At 48.2% G+C, this 25,178-nt stretch overlaps 1 protein-coding gene across 1 annotated transcript in view; it reads right to left on the reverse strand.

Moving 5' to 3' along the window:
- Window positions 1–2,064: 2,064 nt before the first annotated feature.
- MPP3 (MAGUK p55 scaffold protein 3) overlaps window positions 2,065–25,178 on the reverse strand; it is a 28,589-nt gene continuing 5,475 nt past the window's right edge. The window contains exons 9-21 of the mRNA XM_055407983.2: window positions 23,364–23,445; window positions 21,682–21,767; window positions 19,869–19,943; window positions 16,299–16,495; window positions 14,176–14,240; window positions 12,520–12,540; window positions 11,913–11,954; window positions 10,325–10,489; window positions 10,149–10,229; window positions 8,702–8,795; window positions 8,051–8,159; window positions 6,314–6,436; window positions 2,065–3,486 (exon numbers count right to left, since the gene is read on the reverse strand). Of these exons, the coding sequence (XP_055263958.2) occupies window positions 3,310–3,486; window positions 6,314–6,436; window positions 8,051–8,159; window positions 8,702–8,795; window positions 10,149–10,229; window positions 10,325–10,489; window positions 11,913–11,954; window positions 12,520–12,540; window positions 14,176–14,240; window positions 16,299–16,495; window positions 19,869–19,943; window positions 21,682–21,767; window positions 23,364–23,445 (1,317 nt within the window). The 3' untranslated portion in view covers window positions 2,065–3,309. The remainder of the gene's footprint in view (window positions 3,487–6,313; window positions 6,437–8,050; window positions 8,160–8,701; window positions 8,796–10,148; window positions 10,230–10,324; window positions 10,490–11,912; window positions 11,955–12,519; window positions 12,541–14,175; window positions 14,241–16,298; window positions 16,496–19,868; window positions 19,944–21,681; window positions 21,768–23,363; window positions 23,446–25,178) is intronic.

Raw genomic sequence — 25,178 nt, forward strand, 5'->3', positions numbered from 1 at the left:
CTATATCCCAAAATATCCAAAAGCAATATCTACATTCAGCAAGAGAGTGCTGTGATCAATTAGTGATGTCTGCTGTGGGTGTAAGAGTGGGTGGTGGCAGCTTATTGGCCCTACCCGTCTAACATCCTTGACCTAGGAAAAAGCCCCCCAGAGCTCACCATATTCTCTCTGGTTGGAGACACAAGCAGAGACCTTACCAGCCATTGAGGGCCCAAGTGGGAGAAAAGGGACATATTGAGAGGTGTAAAATAAGTAGATTTCTTGGTGTGAGACCCAGAAAGACAAACACACAAAAATTTTGCCCAGAGGCTCAGAACGTATGTGCTAGTGGCTAGAATGGGACTGCTGCTGCTACTGCTGCTAAGTCACTTCAGTTGTGTCCAACTCTGTGTGACCCCATAGACGGCAGCCCACCAGGCTCCCCCGTCCCTGGGATTTTCCAAGCAAGAACACTGGAGTGGGTTGCCATTTCCTTCTCCAATGTGTGAAAGTGAAAGTGAAGTCGCTCAGTTGTGTCCGCCCCTTAATGACCCCACAGACTGTAGCCTACCAGGCTCCTCCATCCATGGGATTTTCTAGGCAAGAGTACTGGAGTGGCTTGCCATTGCCTTCTCCAAGAATGGGACTAGGAACTGAATTTATATATATTCCACCAATATATATTTGTAAACAGGTTTGTGTTTTTTTAAAAAAACAAGAGTTTTATTTTCACGAACAGCAAAAACACTTTACAAATGACCTATCTCTGGGGTCCTATCCATTCTACTCTCACAGATTTTGTAGCAGCCAAACAGCTGTCAACACAGTTTGCCTTCGGGGTGAGGAGGTTGCTTACACAGGAAATAAAGCAGGCATCACATTTTTAATGCCTTGCTTCACAATACACATGAAGAAAAAGATGAAGAGAATAAATAGTCATCTGACAATCATTAAGAAAATATTAAAAATAAGAAAATGCTGAGTTGTTTGAAACTAAAAAAAAACTGTTATTCAACCATTGTGCTCCTACAATGGAGGAAAACCACCCAGTTGGGCCTTGCTAAGAGTTGGTTAGGATCTCCACCAAGGGGCCACCCTAGAGGACTTTTCAAGAGTAATTTTGACCTACATGTTTTTTACCTGAGGGCTGATTTTAATCCTTCTCTCCTGTATAATGGGGCTTCCCTGGTGGCTCAGAGGTAAAGAATCTGCCTGCGATGTGGGAGACTCGAGTTTGATCCTTGGGTCAGAAGATTCCCTGGAGAAGGGAATGGTTACCCACTTCAGTATTCTTGCCTGGAGAATTCCATGGATAGAGGGGCCTGGCGGGCTACAGTCCGTGGGGTCACAAAGAGTCCGACATGACTAAGCGACTTACATGTTCACTTTTTTTTCTCTCCTGTATAATATACACAAGTTGGTATGTGCCACTCAGCTTCAAAGAGCAGCTGCCTTCCCCACCTGGTTCTATGTGGAACAGCTAAGGCTAATTTAACTTGGTAAGAATTCAGTACTTTGTAAATACAAAGAGGGCCTCATCCTTTTTCTTGAAAGGTCTGAAGAATGTGATCCTGTTCCATGGACCCAGGTTCAAGAGCTGTATGGCTTGACTAAAAAGTTGGTTGGGTTTTTCTGCAACATTGTAATGGAAAAACCTAAACCAACATTTTGGCCAACCCAATAGAAAATGGAAAAGGTATCCTTGTGTAAGAAGGCAAAATGGAAATTTCTAAACAGGCAGCAGATCTTCTCCCTGGTGCTTTGCACTTTACCTCGCCTCCTTTTTTTCTCATGAGGAAGAGCTCTTTGAAGAGCTGTAAGCAGCCTCTTTGAAGTCTTAGAAGTTGCAGCCATACTGCATATCATTGTAAATTCTAGCTGAGAGCACATTCCTCACTTCTAAGTCAATGGCTTAACAGGCAGCCTTAGTTATGGGGCCACAAAAGAGAGGCAGTATAGTGATTAATGACCTTCACTGGTATTAGAGGTGGACTCTAATATTATGGCTCTGCCATTTTTTTAAAGCTGTGTGAACTTGAACACATTATTTAAACTTTCTTAGCCTTGTTTTTCTCATTTGTATAATGGGGATGATAAGAATCCTACATCAAGGAATTCCCTGGCAGTCCAGTGGTTAGGACTCACTGACAATGGTACCAGTTCAATCCCTGGTTGGGGAACTAAGATCCCACAAGCCATGATGTGTGGCCAAAAAGATAAAGAACACTACATCATAGGTTTGGTGCATTTGTCAAAGTCATGTAAAGGCCTTAGCATAGACTCTTAGCACAGAATAAAGGTTTATATACATTGGCTATTAAAAAGAAATACAATTCTCCGAAGCTAAGATGTATCACAAATCTGTTGTGATATTAAACACTTTTGCTCAGAGACAACCCATCAGGCCCACATTTAGAGTCTATATACTTAGATTTTGACAGTCAGGACTGATTTATTGTGGTTTAGAGATAGATTTGATGGGGGTGGGAGGTGAAGGTGTGGGGATCATCTGTTTTTCCATGACCTAGCATGTCAGGAGCTCCTATAATCTGAGGGAAGGGACAGGTGAGAACCAGGGCAACTGTCATTAATAAGAGAGACAAGTGACAGAACAGAATAAATCAAAGCAAGCAAGGGTAAATTTTTGGAGTCTGAGGATATATAGAAAAGGCACAAGCAGCCTTATATTCCACAAGAGTCCCTGAAAACACCACCGTATCATAGAATAGTACAGTAACTCATGGTGACAGGGAAGCATACCTTAGTCTGTCAAAAAAGTTGGTGAATGCTCACTATTCAAGAAGGCAAAGAACCACATTTTCCATTGCCAGGCAAACACAAACTTTCAAAAGCTTTAAAAAGATCGACATTTTAGTGCCTGAAGACAGGCAAACTTCAATTGCATGTTAAGCCCTCTTGGGTAAAGGACAAAGCCCGATAAATGAAGTGTCAGTCTGTTTATAAAGCTTAAATCACCTCTGCAAATTGGTACTGCATACATTCACCATCACCTCCCCCGCCAAAAGACATTGGCTACTCAACTTTGGTACAGAGAATCAGGGTCAACTTGCCTGTGATACTTTAATGAATGACGTGTTATATTGTGATATATACCCCCTTTTGACTCATGTTTTCTGCTCCAAAGGAGTGCAGTGAAAAGCAATGGACAAAAACCAATGACAAACAAGACTTCCCACAGAGACTCTTCTTGAGGATGGAGTTTATAGAAAATTCTGCCCCTCTCACTTAAGATTCCTTGATGGTAGCATGGGGAAGGCTGGGCCAGGTGGTCTTCCAGGTCCCCTCCAACCTGGATGTTCTAGGATACAGTTACCTGACCCAACTAATAGGTACCCAGTGAGTGTCCTTGCTCAGCTTCTCTAAGAGCGCCCTGAGCTGGCTGGACGCACTCTGGAGGTCCTCCTTTACCAGTACAGCATCCACCAGGTGCCCGTAATGCTGGTCTATGAAGGAGGCAGAGGCAGCCATCTCTTGCTGCTCCTCATCCTGCAAGGAAAAGGGGTAGTTACGGAACAAGTGGGTTGTTATCCCCCTGACAAGTAATGGACCTACAACCTTTGTCTTGGGCAGTGTTGCAACCTCTAATTTTTAGGCGATAAGTGGATGAATATGACCCTTGAATAATAAACTGGGTACACAAGAACAGGGCATAGTGATGCTAGCCTATCCAACATCCAAGAAAAGTTCATGAACTGTAGCCATAATCACTGTTTAGTCATTCAAAAGATATCTACTGAGGACCTGTTAGTTGATACGAAGTGCTTTGGGTAGATGCTGAGACTATACCTTTGTGCGTGTATATGTCACTATCACATTTCCTGTCTGAAGGTATTTCCAAAATAGTACAATTATTGTGCATGGCAATTTGGTTAAAATAATTACAGGAAAGAACCATAAATAGGATTCACTATACAAAAGCCAAGCAAGCATTTCTGGAATCAATGAGGGTAAAAAGGGAAAGAAGTGATTTGAATGCCCTCAGAGGATACCTTAATTCACCCTGTAGAACTCAGTTCTTCTTTTCATTTCCTCAAACCAGAGCCAAACACTTGCATAGGAGACAAAGGAGAGTTATTTAAGAAAGTCTGGGACAACCCTGGCCCAATGCCCCATTTCCTTAGGATACCTGACTTCTCTCAGATTGCTTTCCTGACACCAAACACTAAGGCATAGACAGCCAATGAGCCTTCCTTCACCCAATCTATGCAAGTGTCTGCATCTTCATTCAGAAATACCTCCAGTAAGTAAAATTCCAAGAAGGTAGTTCACTGACAATGAACTTAGGTTTTGGAAGACAGGAAAGTGGCAGGATCCACTCTTAAGTAAAACTGCAAAGTGAAATTTATCATTGGCATTCACCCACCTCCCTTTCTGTCTCTTTCCAATCCTCTGTTGCCTTCTCTCCTCTGCTTCTAGGGCTCAGTGTTTTTATTCTGTCATGGAAGAGGGTGAGCTGTCTCCCCCTAAAAGGACATTCCAGAATATTCCCTCCTCCTCTTCTGTCACCAATCAAAACCATATTCCTTCTTTCGTGACAGTGTCCGTACTTTCAGAAAATATGTTCTAAAGGGCTGCTGCTGCTGCTAAGTCACCTCAGTCGTGTCCGACTCTGTGTGACCCCATAGACAGAAGCCCACCAGGCTCCCCTTCCCTGGGATTCTCCAGGCAAGAACACTGGAGTGGGTTGCCATTTCCTTCTCCAATGTGTGAAAGTGAAAAGTGAAAGTGAAGTCGCTCAGTCGTGTCCGACCCTTAGCGACCCCACAGACTGCAGCCCACCAGGCTCCTCCATCCATGGGATTTTCTAGGCAAGAGTACTGGAGTGGGGTGCCATTGCCTTCTCTGTCTAAAGGGCTAGGAAACAGTTTTTGCCTACTACCGCAAATATAGTAGAGACCTACAGGAAGGCTGAGACGATTTCTTCTTCTTACTTTTAATCCCCTGCTGCTGCTGCTCCTGCTAAGTCACTTCAGTCGTGTCCGACTCTGTGTAACCCCATAGATGGCAGCCCACCAGGCTCTGCCGTCCCTGGGATTCTCCAGGCAAGAACACTGGAGTGGGTTGCCATTTCCTTCTCCAGTGTGTGAAAGTGAAAAGTGAAAGTGAAGTTGCTCAGTCGTGTCCAACCCTTAGCAACCCCACGGACTGCAGCCCACCAGGCTCCTCCGTCCATGGGATTTTCCAGGCAAGAGTACTGGAGTGGGGTACCATTGCCTTCTCCCTCTAACCCCCTGCTGCTGCTGCTGCTCAGTCGTGTCCGACTCTGTGCGACCCCATAGATGGCAGCTCACCAGGCTCCCCTGTCCCTGGGATTCTCCAGGCAAGAATTTTGGAGTGGGTTGCCATTTCCTTCTCCCTCTAACCCCCTAGGAGGGGGAAAAAGAAACTATTGAGTTGGCCCAAAAGTTCATTCAGATTTTTCCATAACATCTACAGAAAAACCCAAACGAACTTTTTTGCCAACCGAATAGATTAAATTGGGCCAAGCTTCCCAATTCGTTATGGTATCTTGCAGGGCTCCTCTCCTACTCAAAAGCACCCTGAAGCATCCCACTACGGCCCTTGGATCTAACATCCTGCTTCTCCCACCCCCTTACACACACACATCCTATAGACCTGTCCACCATTTCTGGAGTTTCGTCTCCCCCGGGCACCCTCATGATTCATCCTGGAAGCATGTATCTATTCGAGAAATTATAGAAGGGACTTTTTTTTTTGGCCCCTAAATCCCTCTATCTTCCTAATAAATATCTGTCTCTTTAAAGAACTCAAGTAAATCTGTAATGGAGTAAAACGTGTGACATTTGTTTTGCAGCTGTCAATCCCTTGAACCCTTTTCCTGACCTGTAGAGGTGGAACTCAACCACCTGCAGCTTCAGCAAGAGAGCCTCAGCCTTGAGCAGCACGTAGGGAAGACTCCCTCACTGCCCCTTGCCTCCATTTTGGATTAGCTTGCTGGACCTGAAGCTGGTGTTTCAATTAAAAATTATTCAGGTTTGACTTAGGAGTTCAACAAATTATTGTGGTTTGTGACACTCAGATCAGGTGCCTGAAAGAGGCACCCTCATTTTCTGAGAGGATGCTCATGTGGGGAGGGGTAGGGTGGGAAACCCTGGTTAAGCCGCCCCTGTGTGAATCAGGTGGCGCTTCCAGCTGCCCCAACTTAAGCCTTCCAATCATCACATGACATCTGAGTCCGGGCAACAGGCAAAAATGGAAAGATGGTCTCATGCAGAAGGTACGTCTGCCCACATGCAGCTATAACAGGCCCTTTTAGGCCTTGGGAGATGAAATGATCAACTTGAAAACTTACAAGTGGGGCTGCTGCGTCCTCACAAGCTGGAGACATGGGTGGCGTCTTCCTTTTTTCCTGAACTGCAGGCTTTACAAATATAACATATGGTTTAAACTCCGAGGTCCTCAGTTGTTGCAGTGCCTGAAAAACAAAGTTCAGGAATGTTATATACTTCGAGAATATTTTATTGTGAAATGTATTTCTCGAATGCTCAATAATGGTGTGCTTCATCACATCACCCCAGTGGCAAAGGTCCTGGCTATATGGTCATATGACAACTGACTTCAACCACGCAGACCACCTGCTCATTTTCCCACTCTTCACTATGACACTGGCCTCAGCTGGGCCCCAGAGGCTCACTTGCTGAGAACAGAGGTTCCAAAGCCTCAGTTCCAAGAGCTGCCATCTCTCTTAGCTCTACCCACCCTCCCCCAAGCTCTAATTAGCCTTCATATGCCCTTCTTTGCCTGCCTACTCCCGAAGGAAGAACCTGCAGGATTCAATGTGTGTATCTATTTAGACGTCATCAATTTGGACTAATGCAAAATTTGTGCTATCACACAGGCTTCCTCCTTATGATATTCAAAGAAGAAAAAGTTTGTTAAGCAAATGAAGAGACTAAGAGATCCCTTGAAGTAAACTGTAAAGACTTTAAAAGGTTTTCCATATGCAAATTGTCCTGTTAATTCGCTCATTTTATTTATGATGTGAGGGCCTCTATTCAGACACACTGGTATTAAACTGCTATATATACAGTTTGCATCCCCCCACCCAAATCATAAAATCACTTCTCAAAAAATTTTTGAAATTCAGACTTTTAATTTCAACTACCAACTCCCAGGAAGTCCAAATTAGTGAGGATTTTCCTTTCTGGACATAAGGTGCTTTGGGGAATCTGTTTCAAGTCCAGCTCTGTAAAATAAAATCTACAGTTTATGTGATAAAATCAGAACTCTGTTTCCACACAGGGGGAAAAAAATGTCCAGACTGAGTTCAAAGCTTAGAAGTTTTTCTCAAAGACAAGGTGAAAAAGATGGTTAAGCCCCTGCGGGGTGTGTGGGACTGGAAATGTTTCTGAAACACTTCACAAGGTCAAGTCTGCCCTTTTTCCCTTTCAAATTGCTCTCCTGACTGCCTCCCTCAGTGGTCCTCTAAGCCACTGACTTCACTTGTCCTAGTTGGGAAGGGGATGGCCCAGCTTTCACTGGTGCAATTATATCTAACTGACTGTCCAGAAGAACCTGGCAGGCTACAATCCACGGGGTCACAAAGAGCCGGACATGATTTCACAACTAAACAACCCTGACTGTCACATCTAATGGACTAGTTGGCGCCATCATCTGCTGCAAGATTTACTGCATGTAGTCTATCCCAGGTCTGGGGGCCACCAAGAGGGTCCCTCCAATTAAGGGAGTTTCTGCATAGAGGTGCACATTTTGGGGTACAAAAACTTTCATTAGTCAAAGGGGGGTACCCAAGGAGATGTTTGGGGTTTTGTTTGCTTTGGTTGCACCACGTGGCATGCAGGATCTTAGCTCCCCAATCAGTGATCAAACCTGCACCCCCTGCAGTGGAAGCACGGATTCTTAACCACTGGATCCAAGGAAAGTTCCAAGGAGACCCAAAGAGATGTTAACATTCACTGCTCTGGAATAAAAAGCACCTCCTCTGAGGTTGAATGTTCTGTTAAATGTATAGCCCCCTAGTTTACAAATTCCATTAATGGGAAATTCCTAACTGGCCCCAGGAACTCACATCTGGCTCCACGTCCACCAAACAAACTTTGTTTTTGGCCATCACAACCCGAATGGCTTCCAGGCTGGTTCCGTAGAGGTTTTCCTTATATTCACCATGCTCCAGGAACCTAGAACACCAACCACCACGGGAAAAAAAAGGCTTTCAGCTCCCGAATTTGCTTGAATTCGCACTGAAGGTAAATGTGAAGTGAAAATCGCCCAGTCGTGTCCAACTCGTGTCCAACTCTTTGCGATCCTATGGACTATACAGTCCATGGAATTCTCCAGGCCAGAATACTGGAGTGGGTAGCCTTTCCCTTCTCCAGGGGATCTTCCCAACCCAGGGATTGAACCCAGGTCTCCCACATTGCAGGCAGATTCTTTACCAGCTGAGCCACAAGGGAATCCCAAGAATACTGGAGTGGGTAGCCTATCCTTTCTCCAACGGATCTTCCTGACCCAGGAATCAAACCAGGGTCTCCTGCACTGCGGGCGGATTCTTTACCAACTGAGCTATCAATGGCCTACCACGATTACCACCCCTGCCCGCCCCCACCCCACTTCCTCTGCCTTTTCCTGGAAGCCTTCCCAGGAGGTCAAGTGGAAGATTGGCCAGATGAAGACACACACAGCTGCACGGAGGCCCCACTGGCCCATCAAGATGACATACTTGTTGTGATGCAAATCGGCCTCAAATGTTTGCTTAGAGACAAAGTGATACTCTACTCCTTCCTTCTCATGGCTCTTCCGGGGCCTGGTGGTATCTGTGGAAGACAGAAGGACCACTGGGCAGAGATGTCATATCACAGCAAAGCTGTGCTCTCATTCCTTTCAGAGGTTCATCGCTAATTTGTGTACAAACACCCACTTCCCTTCATCAAGGGTCCCTGTGCAGGTACGCCATTGATTAGCACAGCTCTGTGATGTAGGCAAAAGGAGGCCCCAGTTTTGCAGGTGAGGAAACCGAAAGGTACAGAGGTTAAACCCCATTCTGAGGTCCCAAGGCTGGCAGGGAGCAAAGTCAGGCTGAACACACTCTGTCTCAGGCCAAGTGTATGCCCCTAACCACTCTGCAAAACTGCCTCACTGATGCTGCGGGTTTTAAAGAATTGCTAAAGGAATTCCTAGTCCTCTAAGTTTTAATTTCCCGATTGCTCCTCTTTTTTAAAATATTTTAATTAATTTATTTGGCTGTACCAGCTCTTAGTTGTGGCACACAGGATCTTCTAACTTTACTTCAGCGTGCGAATTCTCAGTTGCAGCATGTGGGATCTAGTTCCCTGACCAGGGAACGAACCCAGCCCCATGCATCAAAAGCTCAAAGTCTTAGCCACTGGAGCATCAGGGAAGTCCCTCCTAACTGTTTTTCTTTTTGAGAGCCAAAGAGGCAAAAACTCAGATGACCCTGCTGTATGCTTTTAATTCTTTATTCAATTATTTCTCATTTTGAGAGAAAAGGAGACATGAATACAGACAGTCCCCTTATGGACTTGATGTTTCTGCACAGCTGGCTCTTACACAGTTTTAAAGCACGTAGTGTTTTCCCTCTGATTTCCATAATAGAATCAAGGTGCACAACTCTGGGGAAAATCAGATTCCCCATAGAACAAGGAACATACTCAAAGCAGTACACAGCTTTCCCCAGAGCATTCTGAAAGAACAGAAGGGGTCTCAGAGGGCAGCCACCCAGGGGATGCTCTTCACTTTAATGTGTGACCTCTTTGTCCAACCTCTGGCAAAGCTACTAGGGTCACTTGTGACCATGTCCTTGCGTTAACACTTTTATTCACTCACTGATTACATTCCAAACACCTTAAATGAGTATATGAGGCCCTCTTGATCAACCCAGCCTCCCATTCAGCTTCATACCCCACCAATCACCCACACTAAGCTCCTCACTCCCTCACACTGCTACTCTGGGTCACACCTTCAAACCTTTGCATTTGTTCTCTTGATATAGAGAACTCGTCCTTCTCTGACTGGAAAACTCCTATTTACTCTTCAAAACCCAGCATAAAGTCACTGCTGCTGGAGTTAAGGCCCCAAGAAATCTTCGTGTACACACACATGTGCATGCATGCACATACACACAGACACACACACTCGGACCCTCTTACGTGGAATAGCAACACCAAAGTGCTGAGGGTTCTCTGCCACCACCTTCTGCTTCAGCTCGTGTAGTCGGGCTCCCAGAGACCCTGAGAAACAAGAGGAAGGCTGCCAGGTTCCAACTGGGCTCCCTCCCTTCCCCGCCAGGGAGGAAACCAGCCCATTCTCTAGAGATGTCACCTACCGATCAGAACCACCAGGCGGGGCCGCTCGCCAGGCTGGTGCTGGTATCTGGTCACCTCCTCGTAAGTTGGCAGCTCCGTAGACTCAGCCACTGCAGACGTCTTTCCTTCCTGTGGGCTTCCCAGTCTCTCTCTGCGACCCAGCCGAAAGCTCCTCCGAAGACCAGCTTGGAGAGAAGGGCAGGGGGACACCGTGGTATTTGTCCCAGCATCTCCCTATAGACTTTCTCTACCTGGTCAGACCTGGAGGTGTGACTGAGACCCACCGGCCTCTCCCAACCACCTCCTGCTGCAGGATGCACAGTAATATGATGAAAGGGGGACCATTTGGCATCCAAAATTAGGGTTCAAGGCTACTATCTTACTTGGCATGTGACTGACCTCAGGCAAGTCATCACCCCTATGAGCCTCAGTTCCCCTATCCATGAAAGAAGACACAAATCTACAAAAGCAATGGATGCTCCTAGAGTGGATCCTGGGTCAGGGGAAATGCTCTAAAGGACATTACTGGGACAATGGGGAAAATGTTGATATGAACAGCATAAATTAAAAAATAAAATAAAAAAGAAATCCCCAGAATTTGATAATAGCCCTGGATTATAAGAAAATGTCCTTGTCCTTAGAGAACACATACTGAGCTATTTAGGGGTGAAGGGACATGATGGCCGCAACTAGCTCTCACATGACTCAGGGCGGAGGATTAAATGTGTATATGCGGGACTTCCTTGGTGGTGCAGTGGTTAAGAATCTGCCTGCCAAGGCAGGGGACATGGGTTCAGTCCCTGGTCCGGGAAGATCCTATATGCCTCGGGGCAACTAAGCCCATGCACCACAACTACTGAAGCCCATGCACCTAGAGCCTATGCTCCACAACAGGATAAGCCACTGCAATGAAAAGCCCTTGCACCACAACTAGAGAGTAGCCTCTGCTTGCCGCAACTAGAGAAAGCCTGTGTGTAGCAATGAAGACCCAGGGCGGCCAAAAATAAATCCTTTTATTAAAAAAAAAAAAAAAAAAAAACTTAATAGTCTTAAAAATGTGTATATGCAGAAAAAGAGAATGATAGAATACAGCAAAGTGTTAACGTCTGGTGAACCGAGGTGTAGAGTATACGGGAGTTCTTTGTACAATTCTCACAGCTTTTCAGGAAGCTTGAAATTACTCCTGAATGAAAGGTTAAAAACCCTTTGCCTGTCTCTAAAGGCCTTTGAAAATAAAGGAAGCAAAGGTACTTCGGAGACTGGTAAAAGGCGCCACTACCATATGGGGTGCCTGAATAAACTACAGTTGGGTTATGGTAATAATAAAATTGGTACTAAGGTAGGGGTCCTTGTCCAGGGTGCTGCTCCCAGTGGCTGGATGAAAGTTGGGGGCAGGCTGGGGACCCCAGAGCCAGGGCAGGCTCAGCTTGGCCTCTGGCCAACAGAGATTGAAGGGAAATGTGGGTCCCACAGACCCAGCTGCTCTTGAGGGGCTCCTGGGTCTCAGTCACCTCTCCCTGACCCAAGAGCCCGCGATGGGCTAGGTTATGCATGGGTGGGGGGGGGGGGTTATTAAGGCAGGGGCGGAGAAGAGCCCCCATTACTTACCCACGTAGTGTCCTTTGAAATACCCCTCACAGTCACAGGTCTCTGGGAACCAAACAGAGAGGGAGGCCGGTGAGTCAGGCTAGACACATGCCCCAGCCCAGAGGTACCTGACTGCGGGTGGCCAGGCAGGACCCTCTGGGATGGAGTCTGAGAGGGGCTTGGGACAAATGCCATGTCCCAGTCAGCCCTAGATAAACAAATTCCTCTGTTTCACCCAGTGCTCCATGCTTAGACCACAAACAGCCCTTCCAGACCTGGTAGGGGTTCGGGGTCAGCAGGCCCCATTCCAGCCCCTCTGAGTTAGGGCCCGTGAGGATAAGGAGGGGAGATACACTCGCCCTGCCCTGCCCTCCTGTCTCCTGCCGGCTGCCCAGGCAGGTCACGTGGCCAGCCCAGCCAGAGTCCGGGGAGGGCTGGGCCCGTGTCCCCACCAGCTCTGCACGCCTGAAGGAGCAGATGGGTCCGGCTGGCAGAGCCGGGAGAGAGGTGCCAGGAGGGGTGCCTGAGGGGCACAGCCCCCCAGGAGGAGGGGGTGAAGGGGCTTGTTCAGACAGTCTACAGAAAAGGGACCTTGTCCACGTGCACAGGGGACAAATGCCAGGCCTACCTTTGTCACAGGGCTCATCATCTGCGGTTTGCACAAAAGACAGATGGAGCAGCGTTAGCGGAGGGGAACCTGGAGGCCCCGCCACCGAGAGGCAGCACAGCCTCAGGTCCTCAGGAGCCCTCCATCTGTCCCCTCTTTCTCTCCTCCAACAAACCTGTGATCTGAGCTGCAGTGCATTATTAACCCAAGACTTGCTCTAATTAGTCTTCCTATGTGTGTCTCATTAGCGGCCCAAAGAAAGCCCGCTCATTACTGGCATAAGTAAGCAGCCTCAGGGCCAACGTACTCAGCAGCCCCTCCGACTTGAGAGAAAGTCTGGAAAGGCAGCCACACAGCCCAGGGAACAGCTCGCTGAAGGGTGTCTGCGGCGGAAAGGGACCTGCTCCTGTTTTTCTGGGGTTTGAGACTCGCCTGGGTGAACACAGATGCAGGTGATGGCAGAGCACAGAGCAGGGCAGCAGGCCAGCTGTGTTCCAGTCACCTGGTGTGGTTCTAACCCCCCAACTTGGTTCCGAGCCCCACTCTCGACCCCCGGCTAGAGAGGCCATCCCCTGACGTTTCTTCACACCAGGGGCTCTAACCTGGGGACTCTGGAACCCTGTTCCCAACCCCACGCTCTTGACCTCATGAGCCTCTGTTTAACTATCTTGGAAAAAAGGATGACTCTGACTCCACTACAAACCAGAGCTGTTGTGATGATTATGAGGCAAGAAGGTAAGTGAATGTGTTTTGTAAAAGGTAAGAGATGCACAGAGTAAAATTCCCAGGCAAAATACAAGACACTAAGTTAAATGTAAATTTCAGGTAAACAATAAATAATTCCTTAGTATAAGTATGTCCCAAACTACTTTATTTCTTTTTCCAAGCTTTAAAGTTTTAATTTTGTTTGGGGGAATAGCCGATTAACAATGTTGTGGTAGTTTCAGGTGAACAGCAAAGGGACTCAGCCATACATATACATGTAGCCATTCTCCCCCAAACTCTTCCCCGCCACTGCATCCAGGCTGCCACATAAACTTAACCAGAGTTCCATGTGCTATATAATAGGTCATTGTTGGTTATCCATTTTAAATGTAGCAGTGTTTACATGAGAATGTCCCAAATATTGCATGGGATATACTTATATTAAAAACCGATTCATTGTTTATCTGAAATTTGAATTTAACTGGGAGTCCTTTTCTTTTATTTACCAAATCTGGCTGCTAACACAGAGGCATGAGATCACTCACAGCCATCTCCAACCCCTTCCAGCATCGGTGGTTCTTACGTTGTCGGGGTCAGGGGGCCCTTTGGGGATCTAAGGAAGGCCGTGGAGCCTCTCACAGACAGACTCCACACACACAACACAACACACCACACACCTACAGTCTGCACACGATTCTGGAAGGGCATCACCACGCCCTGCAGTGTTACCTATGGGCCCCCAATATAGTAGCTCCTCTCCAGGGAATAGCTCCCTGCCACCTACCCCCATTTCTCCTCCTCACCCCTCTCCCCAGCCCCTCCTCCCTCAGAAGGCCTGAGAGCTCAGACAGGAGTACCCGTTCCAGCCCAGCGCTTGCTTTTTCCCCACATGACGTCCCAGGGTCCTAGGGTCCTAACCCCAGCTCCTCCTTGAACTGCTTCCCTGAAGTGCCATCCTGACAGACTACTCACAGGGGGGCTTCTTGAGGCTCTGGGGACTCGGCAGGGTGCCTGTGGCTCTCCGGTAGTTCAGTCGCCTGTGGGGACAAAAGGGGATAGGCAGGCCAATGAGTTGGACCAGAGAACCAGTCAGAGGGAATCTTCTGGAAAACTCAGGGAAACCAAGGCCTGGATCCCACAGTGGGGTACAACCTGGCACTCCAAGGGCCTCCTGGCTTCACACTGAGTTCCAGTGCAGAGGGACATTTGCATGGGTGCTCACAGGTTCGTGAGGAAAAAACTAAGCTTCTTGCTCTGAGAGATGCTTGCCCAGCCTAAGATGGTCATTCACACATATAGGGAGCAGAGCCCAGTGTCCATGGTCAGTGGTTGCTTGTTACTTTCCCAAAGCTGATTCTCAAGGAAAGGAAGCCCCTTCTCCATAGTCACCTGGTCTCCCCATCTCTGAGGAAGCCGGAAAACAGCAGAATGACTCTTAGGAGAAGTCCAGGGTGAAAGCGACTCTAATTTAATGCCCTAACCACCCTCTCCCCAGCCCAGTGGAGAGCTCAGCCTGGCACTTTATTCAATGTGGCCTTCAGTGGAGAAGCAGCTTCCAAGGCCTCATCTCTGAGCTGAGAAAACAACCAGGGCTCCTGGAGGTGTCTAGATTTCCACAATTAAATGCAGTTAGAGCAATTTTCCCACAACCTGTGAAGCCAAAGATGGGTCTGAGGCTGCCCTGAGGAAACAGAGCAGCGGTCTTCAAACTCCAGCCCCTCAGAATCACCTAGAATATCTGTTAGAACATAGAGCTCAGACTCTGGCCCTGGGGTCTCTGATTTAGCAGGTCTGGGGCAGGGACTGGCATTTCTAACAAATTCCTAGGGGATGCTAATATGCCTGGGGACCACACCAGGAGAGCCACTGAAATGGATGAACCCTGAGGTTTGTAGATACAGCGTCATTTCACACACCCCCAAAATGGAAGAGGGCTACAAATCTCAGGAGAGGCATTGCAGGCGTAAATGCCACACCCTCTGACCCAGGGTTTACACTTTTGGAAATCTAGCCTAAGGAATCAATTTGAAATATGAAGAACAGACTATGTACAAGTTAATTATTACAGCCTTGCAGCAGTGAAACATTGAAGAGAGTTTCAAAGTACAGCCACAGGGAAGACGAGAAGTCACGAGGTATGACTTTTCTTCCATGAAGCCTTCCATGCTGGCCCTGACTAGGGCCAGTCCTCCTGCTAAGACCTGGTATCCTCCGCCCTCACACCCATCGCATTTATATGAAGTGTTCGTGTGAACCACGTGTGACTTTTCAGCTAAACTGTCAGCTCCTGCAGGGCAGAAACCATAGTTGCTGCCTGTGAATAAACAGTCCATCTCCTGATGAAATATTATATTACCATTAATTAATATTATATTGCAATTAATTGGGCTTCCCTGGTGGCTCAGATGGTAAAGAATCCACCTGCAATGTGGGAGACCTGGGTTTGATCCCTGGGTTGGGAAGATCCCCTGGAGAAGGGAATGGCTACCCACTCCAGTATTCTGGCCTGGAGAATCCCATGGACAAAGGAACCTGGCAGGCTGCATAGTCAATGGGGTCGCAAAGAGTCGGATACGACTGAGCGGCTTTCACTTTCACACTCTTCACTATTAACTAATAGTATAGAATAAATACTATTATTCTATAGTAATGTTGAAAACACTCATGTCAAAACATTGAGTTACCAAAAAAAAGAAAAGGCAAGACCTCAAATTCTATATGCACCACTCACATACAGGCACAAGAAGGAAATAAATTATGCTGTTCAGACAGTGATGAGACTGGGTAATTTACTTTTCCTCACCCTCCTCTCCTGTATTTTTATATTTTTTATTTTTCAACTTGCCCTAAGTAGGCATTATAAAATATACATTAATAGTACAGATTTATATACACTGACTAAAATCTCAAAGAGCCATCATTACCGATGATGAGAGGAGAGCCAACACAACCACAATTGGTAGTTTGCTTACAGAAGGACACCCCATGGGCACCCCCACCCCGGGGTTTGCTAGCAGAGACTTGGGGCTCTGCCATGTACTTATGCCTCCGGCCACTCTAGAACCACACCCCCTTACAACATGGCCCACACCCACCTTTCCTGGAACTGCTTGGAAGGGATGAGGCCAGCTCGAAGGTTGGTGTCCCCCACTCGCTTGGCCTGCCACCATGTGGGATCATCCTGACTCACCACCTCCAGGACCTGCCTGCGCTGGAAAGGCAGGCCTGCCTCCTGGCAGGGAATGGCCCGGTCTTCCCGAGGGTTGTAGTGGAAGAGGGCCCGCATGAACACCTGCAGGGGAGGAGCTAGGTGAGATGGCCCGAAAGCACTGACATGTCTATGCCATATGGAAGACCGAAGGAGGCTGTTCACAATTAGGAAGAATAAGGAGTGTCAAGAATAGAAGGCTAGTCAGAAACCCACCACACCTATTTTCTTACTTTTCTTCAATCATTTTTAATACCCCACTTGGGAAATCCATCGAGAATCAAAAACATGGGGACTTCCCTCGTGGTAAAGTGGTTAAGACTCCACCCTCCCAAATGCAAGGGGCCCAGGTTCAATCCCTGGTCAGAGAACTAGATCCTCCACACTGCAACTAAGAGTTCACCTGCCACAACTAAAGATCCCGCATGAGGTTGCAGAGAGGAAGGAGGATCCGATTGCAGTTGGGACCCGGTGCAGTCAAATAAATAAATGCTTTAAAAAACATCAACTTGCCAAGCTAGTTAAAAAAGAAAGAATCAGAAAACGATTCATGGATTTCCCTTTCCAACCTAAACATCTCCTTATTAACCTGACCTGCTCTCCTTACAATAGCCTCTCAGCCTACACAAAGCAACCATTAGTCCTGGGAGCAAAAAAGCAAAGGCAAGCACAATTTCTCACTCAAATGTTATTTCTGATATGCTAACTGCCCCTAAAGATGTCAGCAGCCATCTGTTAAATAAGGAGTCTAGATGTTTTGATAAGAACACAAATATCAATGAAATTACTGTTTCTGATTCTTCATCATCACTTTTCAGTGGGTAACTGACAGTCGTATCTTTGACAGGTCAGTCCCGCCTCATCAGTCACATACTTGGCCAACTCCCAGCTCTCTTCTGTACCCAGAAGCCATCCCTCTAGAGAACAGGATGGGAACAGCATTTGGTCCCATTTCTTCATTCTCTTCTATAATTCAGTGGCATGGATTTATTTATTCCTACTTCCAAATCATTATGGCCCAATTGCTTTAACAGCAAATAGGGGGGAAAAAAAGGCCAGAGGTTTTCCTTAGACAAATCCAAGTCCTTTAGGTGCCAAGCAAAAGAGATTCGGTTAGACAATAGTACGAATCTTCTGGCCATATATTAATATTATGAGGACAGGGAACCTCATTTAGCCATACATGTCACCAGGCTCCCAGGCACTCAAAAGAAGGCCAGCCCTGACCAAGCATCTATCTAAAAGAAAAATATTCACAAAGGATGGCTACCCATTTTGTCCTCCAGGAAAACCAAATCCTCTCCCTGTATCAAGTCAGAACCTGCAAAAGTTGCATATGGAGACCGTACCAGCTTGTCCCAGGAAGAGCAACCTTCCATCAGGTATTATGTGTGCCCTGGGATTCAAATGAAGGCGCAAATAAGAAATCGTCATATGAAGATGATTTCTTCATTTGCGTAAAAAAAACACCCATCAAAGACATTGTCTGCTATTAATTGCCATTCATCAATATATTTATTGACATCTACTCTATGCCAAGTGTTTTCATGCCCTATCTTTCCTGCTCCTGGTCCTGGGAGGTGGGGGCAGAAAATTAGTTTTCTTGAAAAATCAGCATGCTTCCTTCCATCTTCCATGAGAAGGATGTAATTCATTATGTTCTCCTTTTTGCCTTGGCTCCCAAAAAGTTCAGATCCAAGTTTACTGGGAAGACAGAGTAATGCCTCTTCCATCCTCCCGACCACCACTTCTGCTCAGGGCTTAACAATCTCTCGCCTGGGCTTTTACAACAGACTCCTGCCAGGTGCCCTGGACCCCATCTCCACCCTCCTCCCTTACTGCCCGAGGGAGCTCTATAAAACACAAATGTGATTTCCATCACCTCCCTCTCAGAACCACCATGCAAAGAATACCAAAAAACTAAATGCCCTTAGGAGCGTCTCACTGCCTATGAGGCTGTTACTTGGCCTGTGGGGTGCCCTCCCATACTCCCCGGGGGCCTTCCCTTTCCAGTGCACCCCACCCTGACTGCCTAAGACTCCTCCAGCCACTGGGACCTGCTCTCCCCTAATCCAGCAGGGAGGAACTGCTGGGAATTAACCCGAGGTATAGCCTGGTGAGAGTTGGTGTCTAGATTCCCCCGCTCCCCAGCTCTCCCAGCTCTTAGGAGGAATGTAGGCGGCATGGTCTACAGGGGACGCCGAATTCCGAATTCCGAAGCAGGATTAAGCTCTGGTTGTCCGCGGGGCTAACTTGCTGAGAAGACACCCTTTGTTGCACCGGCTGCCTTCCCTTCCCCAACTCTGTTCGGGTGTTTCCTGGGGTCACTGCCAAATGAACAGTTTGCACTCGAATCCTTGCATCAGGGTGGGCTTCTGAAATCTAAGCAGGGATTACGCCAAAACTCTGAACAAAGCATTCAAGGCCATTCAGACAGAGCCTTAACCCACCTCCCCAGCACACCCCACCCTCCTCCTGGAGCCCCACACAGCGCACTTTCTCACGGACCTCATACTCCTCTCTGCCATGTCTGTGAGCCCCCGCTTATGCAGACCTTTCTGCCGGCCCTTCTCTTCTCTCTCTTTTTCTAGGCTCACTGCCAACCTTATTATGTGCCACCTTCCAAAGTGCTTAGGGACTTCCCTGGCGGTCCAGTGGTTAAGAATCCACCTGCCAATGCAGGGACACAGGTTTGATCCCCGGTCTGGGAAGATTCCATATGCCTCGGGGAAACTAAGCCCATGTGCCACAACTACTGAGCTCTAGAGCCCCATGCTCTGCGACAAGAGAAGCCATTGCCATGAGAAGCTTATGAAACACAATTAGAGAATAGCCCCTGCTCACTGCAACGAGAGAAAGCCCACTGCAGCAACAAAGACCCAGTGAAGGGGGGAAAAAAGTGCCCAGAACTCTGCTACAGTCCACGGGTCACAAAGAGTCTAACACAACTGAGCGACTGAACTGAGAACTCTGCACAGAATTCTCCTGAAGCACTTACCACATAACAAGGAGACACTGGGTCCCTGGCCTCCCCTACTAAACCAGGAAACCTCTAAGCTATTAATCATCCTGGTCGACAGCATCTGGCAGGGCACTTGGCACAGAGCAGGTGCCCACCAAAGGTAGGCTCCACCAGGAATTAAACAAATGGCAGTTACTTAATTGGGCCCGAAGCCGGAACATTTGGTATCTTCTCCTCCTCTTCATGGCCTGGCTTTTCTACTTCAATTAGAAGAACCTTGTCTTTTATTAGTAAGCTACGTCAAATCCTGTTTAGCAGAGATGGGGTACAAACAAATGAATCACTTGGTGACTGAATTACAGGTCTCTACCGAGCACTTGCTCCGAGGACCAGATGGATGATCTCTTCCCGAGTGACTGTTTCAAAGACAGGGCTGGAGTCCCGCCATCCCCACCCCACCCCCCGCCCACTCCCTTGCCTTCAGCTCCCCCATACCTTGCTGTACTTTAGGCGGTCTTCCTCCTGGGTGGCTGGGATGATTTTCAAGGTGATGGATCCCTGGGACTGCGCCTGAAAGGAGACAGTACACAACCATATCATCTCCCAGGTCTAACCCTCCAGCACATCACACGTTACCTCCCAGATCTGGAAACTCACATGCAGAAGAAAAGTTGGACGTGCGGCCTCCCCTATGACCCGCCCTTCTGTGGTGGCACCCAGATGAATTAACTCAAGCATTTTTATGGGACAAAGGGACAGAACACTTTTCTTTTTTTTTTTGGCCACACCACACAGCTTGCAATATCTTAGTTCCCTGACCAGGGATTGAACCTGGGCCCCGGAAAATTGAAGGCGTGGAGTCCTAACCACTGGAGCACCAGGAAAGTCCCCAGAAGATTTTAAATGAGAACTTGAGAACAATACATACAATAAATACAGCTCTTCCTCTCCCTCCTGACCTCTAGTGCCCCCAAGCACTGCCCTTCTGTTCTCTTGGGTTATTTTCATATCATCGTTCAATTTCATTCTCCTCTTTCCTGCCTGATTTGCGGCTGGTTCCCAACCAGCACTTCCCTGTTGACCTGCATCTTCCCCAGTCTCAGGTCCCCCTCCCTTCTACCAGAGACAGATCCTGCACCCCTACGTTGGGGCCCATGGGGAAGCACATGTCGGCCCATTAGAGCACATCTCACCCAATGCTGTCCCTGATCCCGCCTCACTGTAGAACATGGGAGGCTGGTGCCCAGAACCAGGGGAAAAGGAGAGCAGGCAGAAAGACTGAAGGGTCTGCCTGAAACCAGGGTCCCCTATAGCGGGGGCCTTACAGAGTGGGCCTCCGAACTGGAGATCTCATCCCATTTCTGCCCCCTCCAAACCATTAGAAGTTAGCAAACAGTGTCGTGTTGGAAGAGGATGCCTGAGGATTATAGAGGTCAGAATCATGACAGGGGCTTTTTAAAATTTCAGTTTTGACTTCAGTTCCCAGAATGGACTGAGAAGGTTGTTTCCATCCCCCACTGGCTACCCTAGAATCCCCTCGCAGTTATGAAGTGCAATGCTCTCTTCCAGATGTTTACATCCTAATGATAACCATGCCTTGGTTGAGAAACCATCCCTACCCCTATTGTACAGGAAAGGAAATCAAAACTTGATGATTTTATGACTTGTCCATCAAGGTTACACAAGGCACCCCTGGTGGCTCAGTTAGTAAAGAATCCGCCTGCCAATGCAGGAGACCTGGGTTCAATCCCTGGGTCAGGAAGATCCTCTGGAGAAGGAAATGGCAACCCACTCTAGTATTCTTGCCTGGGAAATCCCCTGGACAGAGGAGCCTGGCGGGCTACAGTCCATAGGGTCACAAAAGAGTCAGACACAACTTAGTGACTAAACAACCACCACCACCAAGGCTGCACAATTGTAACGTGATGGAGACAAGATTCTAACCAGGACCAGCTGACCCCAAAGCCCTTGCTCTCTTGTGCTACAGCCTTTACTCCATATTCCTCACCTCTTTGGGAGGGGACCCTTTCAAGAGGGTCTTCTAGAAGCGTCCTCAGGAAACAAGACTGGGGGTAGGGAGGATGGCTATGCTGAAGACAGGGTCTGAGAGAGGAAGGTGGTCTGGGCACTCCCCTCCTCCTGTCCCCGACACCCCCTGCCCCGGTGCAGGGCTCACTGTAAGGTCACTAGGCCTGCAGTCTCCCCATGAAAACAGGGAGACTGGGCTAAATCAGCCCTGGCTCCAGGAAGCGCCCTGCTCTGTGTCTCTGAAGAACCACCACACCCCCAGCTCACGCATGGCACAGACCAGAATCTGGCTAATCTCGTCAGGTCGCTTGTGCAGGACTGTGATCCCGTTCACTTCCCGGAGCTCGTCTCCAACGTGGACCAGGCCTAGGAGACACAGGGGCTGACCGTCAGCACAGCAAGGGGGCCAAGGTTACCAGAGTGCGAAGTTTTGGGCACCTCTGGCACCCGCTTACAGAACCCAAGCAGGGGAGATTCAAGGCTTAAAGGTAGTGGATGGGACTGGGATGAACTTATCCCCAGGTATGCTGGGTGGCTCACCTTGAATCACAGCCTCACAGCAACCTGGTTAAACCCCCCAGTTTACAAACAGTCAGCTCCGATTCAGAAAAGCGATACAGCTTGCCCAAGGCCACACTGCTAAGAAATAATGGAGCCAGTGCACAGACGCAGTTACTTGGCTATAGAAAGCCTATGTTCTTTCTGCTGTCACCTCTGCTTCTTTAAAAATATCATTAACTCTTCCCCTTCCTGGGTGTTCAAACATAATTCCAAGGACATCCTTCTCCAATTTTACATGAAAACTGAAGGGCACGAGAGAAGATGGAGTCAAGAGTCTTAGACACACCTGTCTGTTGGCCTCTGCTTTAATGACAAGCAACTCTGCATATTGGGCCCTATTTGCCACTCAACATGGACACCGGTCCAGAAGCAGCAGCATCACCCAGGACGCAGGAAGGGCTGCAGAAGTCTTGGGCCCACCCAAGACCTCCTGAGTCAGAATCTGCATTTTAACAAGACACTTGGGCCATTTCCGTGCTTGTTAATGGGAGGCACTGGTCTTAGGGCTCCCACCACAATGGTCCCCAGACTTTTGGGGGCAACACTCCCCTACACCAGGAGATCTGCCACCCAACTTAGTTCTTCCACACACGAGATTCTTCTTCTTTTAACTTATTTTATATTGGAGTATAGTTGATTAACAATGTTGTCAGTTTCAGGTGTACAGCAAAGTGATTCAGTTACATACATACATGTATCTATTCTTTTTCAAATTCTTTTCCCATGTAGGATATTGCAGAGTACTGAACAGAGTTTCCTGTGCGATATACAGTAGGTCCTTGTTGGTTATCCATTTTAAATATAGCAGTGTTTACATGTCAATCCCAGACTTCCTATACCCGCTCCCACCCATCCTCTCGGGTAACCATAAGTTTGTTCTCTAAATCTGTGAGTCTGTTTCACAACAGTGATTCTTAACCTGTTTTCTACTCAAACAAATCTGGGACATAAACACCCTCCCCGTGGTAACTGAGACTGGCTAAGGCAGCTTGGGTGTCAGGAAAGGGTGTCTTGCTCCCCAGTTAGGATTTACCTACCAAGCTCAACTACCACAATCCCCAGGCTAAGCCAATGCACAAACCCTCCTGATCACCGTCAAAGGACTTCATGCCTGACCTATTTTCAAACAACTAAAATTTCTACTGAGCTTAGGAAGGAGAAAAGAATTCCAGTCCCACTCCCAAGTAAAGTAAAGCATATCCCGAACAGGTGAGCCAATGGGAGAGGGAAAGGAGACCCACGACCAAAGGAGAAAGGCTAGGGGGACCATGGCCATCACTGTGGCCAGGCCGGCAGAACAGGTGAGCCAATGGGAGAGGGAAAGGAGACCCACAACCAAAGGAGGAAGGCTGGGGGGACCATGGCCATCACCGTGGCCAGGTCAGCACTGATGCCACTCACCACTCCGGTCTGCTGCGCCCCCTCGCATGATCCTGGCCACCACGACAGCCCCTGAGTGCTCATCCCGCCGGATGGTGGCCCCCTGCATCAGAGACAGAGCGGGCAGGCCCCTAAGAAGCAGCCTCGAATCTCAGACTCTGACTCTCTGGACCAGAGAGAGCCTCCCCCTCCCACCCCTGTTCCTCCCTCTGCCACCCCAGGGCGGTCAGCCCAGCAGGCACCTTGCCATGCTGAGGACAAAATAAAACCAACATCTCAAATTAGTATAGCACAGCACTTTAAACAAAGCACGACTGTAACGTTGTCACAGCCTCATGTGACAGGTAAGCGACAGGGACACAGAGAAGGTAAGCACCTTCAAGGTCACCCAGCTTTCTGGGATGCCAAACCAGTGTTTTCTCTATCACATCACAGCCCTTGCCTCTTGCAAAGACATTTAATCATGAGGAGAATACGTGCCAGCAAATTCTCAACCTGCCTTGAGCCAATCATGGGGTTACCAGGCCTTCTGTTGTTGCCAAGGGGAACCAACTATGCCCCAGCCGGAGCTTTGGGACCAGCACTTGGCCCCCAAAACACGGCAGAGATGATGTCTAGGATGAGAAGGGCACTAACGAGCTCTCGTGCACCAGGAAGGCTGGGCTGTGGCAGGGCAGGGAGAGTCAGGAGTTGGATGGCCCTGGGTTTGAATCCACTCTGTCACTGACTAAGAACAATGGACTTCCTTTAGCAAGGAAGTCCCTCATCTTCTCTGCGACTGTTTCCTCTGGGGTGTGGGAAAGCATCTGACTCCTGGGGTTGTCGCAAGGTTAACATTAGATAATGCAGGCCAGGCACTTAGTACACAGTAAGCGCTCAATATGGGCTTCCCTGGTAGCTCAGCTGGTAAAAAAAAAACCCGCCTGCAATGCAGGAGACCTCGGTTCAATTCCTGGATTGAGAAAATCCCCTGGAAAAGGGATAGGGTACCCACTCCAATATTCATGGGCGTCCCTCGCATCTCAGACGGTAAAGAATCTGCCTGCAAGGCGGGAGACCTGGGTTCGATCCTGGGTCAAGAAGATCCCCTGAAGGAGGGCATGGCAACCCACTCCAGTATTCTTGCCTGGAGAATCCCAAAGGACAGAGGTGCTTGGCAGGCTACAGACCATGGGGTTGCAAAGAGTCAGACACAACTAAGCGACTAAGCACAAGCGTTCATTACATGCTAACCACTAATTATTGGCTGTAAGTGCAAACACACTGGCACACTTAATCATTAACTTTATTTGAAGTCCATAAAAGGAATGTTGCTGGAAAGAGAGACCAGCAGCTAAGAACCCTGTGGCTTCTTGCCCCTCAGACCATCAAACTTGCCAGCATCTCTGTCCATCCTCTCCTCCTCATCCCCAAGTCGGCAGAGGGGATCCTCCTGGCTAGGCTGGTCACTCCATTTTCCTCCCTGCCTCTCCTGCATTCTCAATGCCCCCTCCCCAGTGGCTCCTTCTCCTGGTCCTAAAAATATTATCAAGCCTGTCCCATCATTAAAAATGTGGCAGCCCCATCCAGCAGATGCCAGTCTCCATTCCTTCGGAGCAAGCTTCTCAAAGAAGCAGTGCGCATCTGCTCTGACTCACTCCCTGCTGGCCTCAAGGGCACCAGCAAAAGGACCAGCGACCCGCAAGCTGCCATCTCAATCACCACGCTCAGTCTCCTCTCTCTGATCTTCTGATTCGCCCTTTCCCTGGAATGCTCTCTTAGCCTGGGCCCTGGTGACACCTCTCTCATGGTACTTCTCAGTGACCAACTGGTCTCCTTGGCTGAGTCTTCCTATAG

The sequence above is a fragment of the Moschus berezovskii genome, chromosome 20 (genome assembly GCF_049115385.1).
Source record: "Moschus berezovskii isolate FMDL1 chromosome 20, NW_MosBer_1.0, whole genome shotgun sequence".
Lineage (NCBI taxonomy): Eukaryota > Metazoa > Chordata > Mammalia > Artiodactyla > Moschidae > Moschus > Moschus berezovskii.